The sequence below is a fragment of the Cebus imitator genome, unplaced genomic scaffold (genome assembly GCF_001604975.1).
Source record: "Cebus imitator isolate Cc_AM_T3 unplaced genomic scaffold, Cebus_imitator-1.0 Scaffold242, whole genome shotgun sequence".
Lineage (NCBI taxonomy): Eukaryota > Metazoa > Chordata > Mammalia > Primates > Cebidae > Cebus > Cebus imitator.
In genome coordinates this window covers 1,497,699-1,508,387 of record NW_016107557.1, presented here as the reverse complement: position 1 = coordinate 1,508,387, position 10,689 = coordinate 1,497,699, and the positions used below count along the sequence as shown (strand labels likewise).

At 41.8% G+C, this 10,689-nt stretch overlaps 1 protein-coding gene across 2 annotated transcripts in view; it reads right to left on the bottom strand.

Annotated features, from left to right (window-relative positions):
* Positions 1-10,689, bottom strand: part of PTPN2 (protein tyrosine phosphatase non-receptor type 2) — a 112,588-nt gene that overhangs the window by 81,066 nt on the left and 20,833 nt on the right. For both annotated transcript variants that reach the window (XM_017498454.2, XM_017498452.2), the window contains exon 2: positions 4,141-4,231. In XM_017498454.2, the coding sequence (XP_017353943.1) occupies positions 4,141-4,231 (91 nt within the window). The remainder of the gene's footprint in view (positions 1-4,140; positions 4,232-10,689) is intronic.

The window sequence follows — 10,689 nt, the reverse complement described above, 5'->3', positions numbered from 1 at the left end:
AAAAAAAAAAAAAAAAAAAAACCATCATGGAAATGGAAATTAGTATTACTTAGTGACGTGGGAGCTGGATGAGGGAAGAATCTGTTTCTGGCTTCGAAAAATGTGTGAATAATGGCACCACTTACAAACATGGGGAATAAAGGAGAAAAGGCAGGTTTGGGGCTAAGACCAGTGAAATGTGTCAGGGAGGAACGCTCACTCAGTGTGCAAACACACCGAGTCTGAGGCGGCCACAGGACACCCAGACAGAGTTGATGACTTGCATAGATGGGCCTGTAGATAGAAAAGACCAAGACTGCGATGAGATCCGGTGTTACAAGCGAAGAGATGGAAACTAAGCCCACAGCAAATGAGATCATTCATCCAAGTGTTACAGTGAGGAGGAGAGAGAAACAGATTCCTGAAGAAATAAAGGCAAAGTGAGGAGGAGATGCCCTGAAAATAGGGGGACCAAAGAGGAAAATCAGAAAAATTATGGGGTTAGGGAGGAAGGCACGGTCAGCTGAGCTCAGTGGCTCATGCCTGTAATCCTAGAACTTTGGGAGGCCAAGGTGGATGAATCACTTGAGGTCAGGAGTTCAAGAATAGCCTGGCCAACATGGCGAAACCCTGTCTCTACTAAAATTACAAAAAAAATTAGCCGGGTATGGTGGTGCATGCCTATGATCCCAGACACTTGGGAGGCTGAGGCAGGAGAATAATGTCAAAAGTCACAGAGGAGTAAGAGAAAGGAAATTGGTAGAAAGTCTTTCATTGCATTTGACAAGTAGGAGCTACAGTGCTTTAGAATAAAAGTTTCAGTGGGGAGGCTGGGGAAGAAGCATGGGCTGAAGCGTGCATAGTGGGGAGGGTGGAGAGACAAATGACACAGTGCATTCTTTTAAGCCTGTGTGTACCTGTGAATAGGTGTAGGTAAGAAATGCCTATCTATGTAGGTAAGAAAGGAAGCAGGGGCTGGGTGAGATATAAGGGTTGAGACAAAAGAGAGCGAACAACATTTATACAAAAGGGAAGAAGTCATGAGACAGAAAGAGGCTGAAAACAGATGAAGAGTGGTGATGACGAAGAACAGAGCCCATGAGGAGAACGGGGACAAAAGATTCGCCTAGGCCGGGGGGAGGGGTGGCTTCTCTCCTGGGACTTTAGGGAAGGATGGGCGCAAATGAAAGTGAGTTTCCAGGTGACAGAACATGAAGCTGAGGTGGTGTTTCCTGGTTTTTAAAATGTTTCTCTGTAGAATTGAAGGCAGGACAGTATTGATGAGGGGCCCTGAGAGATGGTTTACTTGGTGCAGAGCCAGAGTAGAGTGGCAGTAGGGCTGATGAGGGCATGAGGACAGCAAGGCAGCCCCAGGCCCATTTAACACTGGAGTCCACCCAAGGCACACGCTCATTTGCCCAAAGGGCAGAGAAGGTGAGTACTAATTTTTCCAAAGTTGGAGCTTCACAAAGTGGTATAATTAAAAAGTCCACCGAATTCTTTTTTAAATATAAAAACAGCAAGAAAGTTATTAATAGACAGGTTAGAGGATGAAGTAATATACTACACTGCATTTTTTAATCAAAATTTTAATACATTTCCAGCTTCACAATACATGAAAAAGTCAACTAAAGATCCTGCTAAAGGCCAGGCAGGGCGGCGTGTGCCTGTAGTCCCAGCTACTCAGGAGGCTGAGGCAGGAGAATTGCTTGAACCTAGGAGGCGGAGGTTGCAGTGAGCCGAGATCGTGCCACTGCACTCCAGCCTAGGCAAGAGAGCGAGACTCTGTCTCTACAAAGAAACAAACAAAAAGATTCTGCTGAAGTCAAAGAGTAGGTACAGTGGGAATAAGCAAGCAAAAGCTGGAACTGGAATGACAGAAAGTAGCCCTCAAGGTAGCAGAGTTTCAGATTTCAGAGGTGAAGATGACTAAAGGTCAATGTCAGTGGAGCTGAACAGGTCTAGGAACTCTAGCGAAATGAGTCATAGCTCTTTCTCAGAGACATGAAGTCACCCAGAATAAGGGAGGTGGGAAGGAGAGGGTAAGGAGAAAGACAGTGAGTGACTGAAGTCAGGAAGAGGCTCTAGGGTGGTATGGGGATGTGTGGGCCAGCACAAGCCTTGGAAGAGATCATTTCCATTTGCAGGCTGAAGCGCACTGGCTCAGACTAGAAGATCCTGTGGTTACATAGGACACAAGAATGAGCAGTCTCCATCTGAGAGATCCGGAGAACATGACTTACTAGGGAGGCAAGTGTGGGGAGGGAAGGAGCAAAGAAGAACACTAGGGAAAACATGCACTTAGGGCTGCTCCCAGCAAAGCACAGCTACAGAAGACACCCACTGTGTGGCCAGCAAGAGGGAAGCTCCATTCTTTCAAGGCTAAGTGCTTTGCTTTTTTGTTTTTTCTTTTTTGTTTTTTATTGTTTTATTTTGAGACAAAGGAATCTTGATCGCCCAGGCTGGAGTGCAATGATACGATCAGCTCACTGCAACCTCCACCTCCCAGGTTCAAGCAATTCTCCTGCCTCAGGCTCCCAAGCAGCTGGGATTACAGGTGCCCACCAACACGCCCGGCTGATTTTTGTATTTTTAGTAGAGACAGGGTTTCACCATGTTGGTCAGGCTGGTCTCAAACTCCTGAACTTGTGATCTGCCCACCTCGGCCTTCCAAAGAGCTAGGATTACAGGCGTGAGCCACGGCCCCTGGCCAGCTAAGTGCTTTTCAATGAGAAGGCATACAGGATGAGCCTGGTCCCAATGATGATGGAGAGAGGCCTGATACTCACATTTTAAACAGAGTCTCCCTGCAGCCTTCAACTGCAGGTATAAAACCTAAGTCTAAAACCTTAGGCGACAAATCATAAGAGTTTTATTGATGTGTATACTTGAGGATAACTTAAGTTACAAATATTTTTACTTTAAAATAAAGTGTCTCAATTGCAATTTAAAAAAAATTATCAGCCGGGTATGTTGGCTCATGCCCGTAATCCCAGCATTTTGGGAGGCCAAGGCAGGTGGATCACTTGTGGTCAGGAATTCAAGACCGGCCTAGCTGAGATGGTGGTGAAACAAGGGAACAACCAGAAACAAGCAAAAACCAGCACATGATCAATTTGATACTGTTTTTTAAGTCCCTTCTAACAAGGAGCCCTAAGAGAAAACCTATGTTTAGCCCACTAAAATCAAACACAGGGAAACACGCTGAAGCAGAAAAGAAGCCCAATTTAATATCTGAATAAGCTGCATGAATCAGAACAAAAAATAAAATCACTGCATGATGAATACACCGAAGAACTCTAATATTATAATTGTGCACACAAGCGTATGTGTGTGTGTGGGTGTGTGTGGCCACTCTATGAGGATAGTTATGGGACTCATTTCAAATTTCCTTAAAATAACAAAAATATATTTTAATATGCCTCTTCAATTTTCCACAGCAAAATACATCCTTCCAGCCAGTGTAAATGTATTATTTACATCCTAATCTAAATGTCCAACCGCAAGGGAACTTATGTAAAAGAATGTTATATCCAAAGCCACTGTCAAAGCAATTAAAAATTGTGTTTATAGTAAGAAAATGTTTACAATGTACTGCTAAAAGCTACAAATGAGTATGTCAAAGGTTCTAATTTTCAATTTAAAATGTTTATTTTTAAAAACTCCAAAGAATATAAACCCAAGTTACGATTTATTTTTAAATAAGTTTGTTCCTTATGCTTTTCTATTTTTTGTAAGTTTTCTACAGTGAGTGCATACTACTCTTGTAACTTGGGGAAGGAAAAAACCAAACTACACCAATAACTATTTTAAGTAATACTTACAAAGGCCATGTAGTAAGATGAAAAGGAAATATATATGGATACTATATACACATATATAATTACAATTATTTTAAAGAAAAATTGTGCATAAGAAAAACAGATTGGTGGGAAATACATAAAAATTAATGGTGCCTATGTTTAAAGGATGAAATAATTACCCATTATTTTTCCTTCTACTACTCTAAACCTTTAAATTCTTTTTAAATAATGCGTATCATGTAAATAGGAAAAAATTACTGGATTTATCAACAATGACCCCAAGCCCTCCTTTTCACTACATCCTGCCTGCTAAAACAAACCAAAAAATACACATGCACACAAACCCATAAGTACTTACATGGGCTTACATCTCTGTATCTGTTTCGATTTCTGTTTTCTGGAAACTTGGCCACTCTATGAGGATAGTCATGGGACTCATTTCGAATTTCCTTAAAATAACAAAAATATATTTTAATATCCCTCTTCAATTTTCCACAGCAAAGCATATCTTCCCAGCCAGTGTAAAATAACATTAAGGACTTATGATACGCCAAGTACTATGCACAGCACATTCTCTACATCACCTCATTTAACCCTCACAATACTAATGGAAACATTTTCTTCCCCATTTTATTGTGAGGGATGCAAGACTTTCAGAAGTTAAAAAATCCAAAGGTCCCACAGCCTCCAGGATTGACCCAAGGTCCTTCATATGCCAGTCTGTGCTCTAGATCTGTTTATTTACTGCTAATTAGGCTCTATTCAACACCTACAAGCAAGCATCAAACACTTTATGAAGCAGAATCAATGCAAGGGAGGTATCTATGATCAGCCACATCATATTCAAATTTTGACTAAAACTCATAACATCTACCTAAATTTTGGAGTTATACCTTTAAAAAATTTATTTCTTCATCTTCCTGGTACTTGTTACTTCATTTTGAACTCAGAAATATCCTCAAACATTATTTCTATCATGTTTGTCATTACTTCTCCTTCAAAAAATATTATTTCTAGAGCCATAAATGTTCAGTAACAGGCCGGGCATGGTGGCTCACACCTGTAATCCCAACACTTTGTGAGGCCGAGGTGGGCGGATCACCTGAGGTCAGGAGTTCGAGACCAGCCTGGTCAACGTTGTGAAACCCCAGCTCTATTAAAAATATAAAAATTAGGCTGGGCGCGGTGGCTCATGCCTGTAATCCCAGCACTTTGGTAGGCTGAGGCAGGTGGATCACATGGTCAAGAGTTCAAGACCAGCTTGGCCAAGATGGTGAAATCCCATCTCCACTAAAAATACAAAAATTAGCCAGGCGTGGTGGCAGATGCCTGTGATCCCAGCTACTTGGGAGGCTGAGGCAGAGAATTGCTTGAACCCGGGAGGCGGAGATTGCAGTGAGTTGAGATTGCACCACTGTACTCCAGCCTGGGTGACAGAGCAAGACTCCGTCTCAAACAAAAACAAAAACACAAAAACAAAACACAAAAATGAGCCAGGTGTAGCGGCAAGTGCCTATAATCCCTGCTACTTGGGAAGCTGAGGCATGAGAATCGCTTAAATCCAGGAAGCAGAGGCTGCAGTGAGCCGAGATGGCACCACTGCAACAACCAGCAGGCCTGAGGCTCACCCTAGGTGCTTTCAGGTTTTCTGCATTTCAGTGTGGAAGACATTCTGTAAGGCTATGTCCACACTATGCTCTCACTACTGATGTATCCATTATGGCCAGGTTTGATCTCCCAGGAAACAGTGTTCCAAGAATTCAAGTAAAAACAGAAGTGTTACAAAAAACAAACAAAAGAAAAGCATGCTTTAACAGTAAAAAGTAGATTGCACTTTTGCTCACACTGTCACATGTAAGAAAAAGCATTTAAAAGTTAGGTGCCATTTTGTTTTTTGTTTTTATAGAGACAAGGTGTCACTTTTTGCCCAGGCTGGTCTCAAACGCCTGGGCTCAAGTGATCTGCCTGCATTTGCTTGCCCTTGAGACAGTATCAAATTTTAGTTACTACATCTTTGTAATCTATCAATATATCTACAAGGCAAGTTGTCCCCTATTTATTCTCCCCAATTGCCCTGTAGTTCATGATATTTCAATTAACTTTGTAGTTTTCTTCAGAAAGGTATGCTAAAGGTTAGCATAAATGTATCATAAAGGTTTGTTCTCAGATACAATAGGCTTTGCTGCTATTGCAAATGGGATTTTTAAAAAAATCTATTGGCCATTACTAGGGTATAGGAAAGATACTGATTTGCGGGGAGGTGAGGCTTAAAACGACAGGCAAAGAAGGTTGGACTCCCTTCCCTTCTTCCACTTCTGTGATAACACACACCCACTTTCCACACTCATGGTCATCTGTCAGGTGCAGATTCCTATTTTTAGCCTAGAGAAACACACTTCTTTGTATGCACTATACAAAAGAGGGTAGGGTCCCCAGCATAGTGGTAGGGAGATTTAAAATTTACAAAACACAATATAACAGCCAAGTTCTTGGGGTTAAGAAATACATTCACAACATAAATACATTTTATTTTCCCAGCTAATAAGAAGATCTCTTGCAGTGAGTCTATTCTTTCAAATCTCCAATATTAATCATTTGTTCTATTTACTTTATAAAAAAATTTCAGTGAACTTAGAAGAACCAATATTTCAAAAAGCAGCTCCCAGAGGTGCATATTAGCTGTTTATTCCAATATCCTTTCTTTCTTTCTTTTTTTTTTTTTTTTGAGGCTGAGTCTCACTCTGTTTCCCAGGCTGGAGTGCAGCAGCACAATCTTAGCTTACTGCAACCTCCGCCTCCCAGGTTCAAGAGATTCTCCTACCTCAGCCGCCCAGGAAGCTAGAATTACAGGCATGCACCACCATGCCAGGCAAATTTCTATATTTCTAGTAGGGACGGGGTTTCACTGTGTTGGCCAGGCTGGTCTCGAACTCCTGATCTTAAGTGATCTGCCCACCTCAGCCTCCCAAGGTGCTGGGATTATAGGCATGAGCCACAGCACCCAGCCCCAGTCAATATCCTTTCTTTCTTTCTGAAGGTATCTGCTTTTGTTTTCTGACCACAGTGAGCCCAAGTGAAAATCTATTTTCTCGAGCCTCTATGGTCCTGTGACAGTCTGGCCAATGGGAATAAGCAGAAACTACTGGGTTGGGCTGCAGGAAAATGTTGACAAAGAGGACTGGCTCCAGGTACCTTTGCTCTTCCAACTGCTGCCTGCCTGGAACATAGGTTTTGCTGTAGGGGGTTAGGGGTGGGAATAGGCAGGAGCCATCCAGTGAGAACAAGGTAAAATGCACATTCAGAGGAAAGCTAAGCAGAAATACCAGCATTGGGTCCTGAGTGGCATCAAGGAGCCACAGTAACAGCCCCTCTCCAGAATTCATTATCATATGAGAAACATAAACTCCTATTTTGTTAAATCAGCTACTGATTAATTTTTTTTCCCAAGTAGCTAAATCACATCTCTAATATACACAGCATAACCAAATCTCAACAACTAGATCTGACACTGATGAGGCATTTTCAGGAATACCCAAGACACAAAAATAAAAAATTTTAGCTGGGCACGGTGGCTAACACCTGTAATCCCAGCACTGGGAGGCCGAGGCAGGCGGATGATCATGAGGTCAGGAGACCAAGAACATCCTGGCCAATGTGATGAAACCACATCTCTACTAAAAATATAAAAATTAGCCAGGCGTGGTCGTGCACGCCTGTAGTCTCAGCTGCTTGGGAGGCTAAGCAGAAGGATTGCTTGAACCCAGGAGGTGGAGGTTGCAGTGAGCTGAGATTGCATCACTGCACTCTAGCCTGGTGACACAGTGAGACTCCATCTCAAAAAAATAAATTAAATAAATAATTTTATAAGCACATTGCATAAACAATAAAATATATGATCTCTGTCTAAATGGCATTCGGAAAGTAGACAGTTGAGATATTCGCTAGGTCTATCACATAAGGCAAAGTCAGTTCTACTTATGTTCTGTTGCTAAAACTTTCCCCTTTTATTGCAGAGAAATTCCATGAACAGTAGCCATAAATACTACATCAAGAATGTTTCCTTCTGGGCAGATCTTTGGGAGATCTGCTTTGGGGGGCCCAAGTGGAAGGATCACTTAGGGCTAGGAGGTCAGCCTGGGCAACATAGTGAAACCCCAGCTTTACAAAAAGTTTCTTAATTAGCCAGGCATGACAATGTGCACGTGTAATCCCAGCTTCTTGGGAGGCAGAAGCAGAATTGCTTGAACCCAGGAGTTCAAGACCGCAGTGAGCCAGGATCCTGCCACTGCACTCCAGCCTGAGCAATAGAATGAGGCCCTATCTAAAACAAAAAAAAAGAATGTTTCCCATCAGCAGTGAAACCTGTTAATCCAAGGTTTCTCAGCCTCAACACTACTGACATTTTAGGCTAGCTATTTTCAGTGGGAGGGTAGGGGGGCTGTCGTGTGTATTGCAGGATGTTTGGCAGCAGCATCCCTGGCCTCTACTCACTAGATATTAGCGGCACCCCTCCCTGTATCTGTAACAACCAAAAATCTCTCCAGACATTGCCAAATGTCCTTCACCAGCAAAAATCCATCACAAACATATCCCTGAACAACACACAGTTGAGAACCACTGTTATTTAATACCAAAGCACACCTTTAATCAAAACTAGATCTAAATGGCAAGGATCTTTGCTTTAAAGTATAATTTAACCAAAAATTTTAAATCTAATTATTTGTAATATGATTTTTGCTCAAAAAGAGCAAGGAATAATTGAGTCACTAGACATTTCTTTCTTAGTGGCAATGATCCAAAATGTAGGCAACTCATAGTACACAAAGATTTCTTTTACAGTTATTTATAATGTTGAAAGGCTTTAAATAAACTAAATGTCTAATGACAAAAGGCTGGTTGAATAAATCGTGGTACATCCAATTGAATATCATGTAGCTTTTTTTTTTTTTTTTTTGAGACAGAGTCTCGCTCTGTCACCCAGGCTAGGGTGCAGTGGCGCATTCTCCGCTCACTACAACCTCCACCTCCGGCGTTCAAGCGATTCTCCTGCCTCAGCCTCCTGAGTAGCTGGGATTACAGGCAGACACCACCACACTGGGCTAATTTTTGTATTTTTAGTAGAGATGGGGTTTCATCTCTACTTTTTCATCTCTATTTTAGTATAGATGATCTGCCTACCTCGGCCACCCAAAGTGCTGGGATTACAGGCGTGAGCCACCATGCCTGGCCCATGCAGCTATTTTAGTAACAGGCCCTCATACCAAATTGGTAGTAGCATTAACTCACAACCTCTTGGAAGGATAATATATGACATAAACAAAGGAATAACAAATCAGTAAATGGAACTGAGCTATTATTAATACGTTATTTGGTAGGAAAAATCCACTTAGCTCCTTAACTGTATTTGCAATTTATACACACATGTGCATTGCCTACATTAAGACCACACACCACCTCTTTTTCCAAAGTAGTCTAATTTTCAGAACATTATGAAATGGTCCATTCTCATCAATGGCATTATAGCTTATCTCCAGGCCCAAAGACTTTAAATTCTGAACATACCTACTCTCAATGTGTTTACTTTCTCCTACTACTTTGCCTCCTAATATTTTCATATAATATTTAATCCCTCTTGAAATTTATTTTGATATATATATGCATATACATACATATATATGCACACATATATATATCGCTTAAAATAAGGAACTAAACTGACTCTACTATAGAAGTAATTTTGCTGGGCTCAAATAATGCTGAATTGAAATGTAAGAGTAAGACTTTTCTATTCATCCAGCTACTCTTCATTTCATAAGGAGTAACTGTGCCTAAACAGTACTATTTAAATTGATGAATTCTCAAAAGTCTTAGGACTTCTGCTTAAGAAATTCCAAAAGTATACTTCACATAAAAGTCATCACCATACTTCTTCATTGCAACAAGCCTTTCGTAAAAGTCACAGAATTCAGAAGGTCATCTTTAGGCAGACATTCATGGAATCCTCAGAGTAACCTGGTGTTATAGGATGGTCTTTAAAGAAGATGAGGCCAGGCGCTGTGAGTCATGCCTGTAATCCCAATACTTCAAGAGGCTGAGGCAGAAGAATCACTTGAGACCAGTCTGGGCAACACAGAGAGACTCCTATCTCTACTAAAAAATTAGCAAGGGATGGTGGTGCACCATCTGTGGTCCCAGCTACTTGGGAGGCTGAAGTGGGAGGGTCACTTGAGCCCAGAAGGCCAAAGCTGCAGTAAGCCACGATCATGCCACTGTACACCAGCCTGGGCAACACAGCATGATTCTGTCTTTAAAAAAAAAAAAAAAGCGTGGGAGCAAGAGAAAATAAAGAAAAAAGGAGGAGAAGGAAAGGGGTAAAAGGAGGGAGGAGGGGGAAGGAGATAAGCAAGGAAGAGGAGGGGGGAGGGATGGAAAAGAAGAAGGAGGGAAGGAGGGAGGGAGGGAGGAGGTGGGAGGAGGAAGAAGAAACTGGTCCAGGAAGGTATGCCTCACGAGTGTTTTATTCCCTCACCAGAAGGTACAAGACTTCAAACAAGCAATGCTCAGTACTAAAGCTAAACATGTCTACCACATGACGCAGCAATTACACTCCTGGGTATTTCTAAGAAAAAAAGAATGCATAAGTCCATGAAGAAAAACACATTTATATTTATGCATAATACTAGAACCAGAAGAAAAACTCCAAATGTGCATAAACATGGATAAACTGTAGAAGAGCCACACAATGTAATATTACAGGGCAGGGCATGGTGGCTGGCTCACATCTGTTAACCCAGCTACTCTGGAGGCTGTGGAGAGAGCATCGCTTGAGCCCAGGAGGCAGAGGCTGCAATGAGCCAAAACTATGGCACCGCACTACAGCCCGGGCAACAAAGACCCTGCCTCAAAA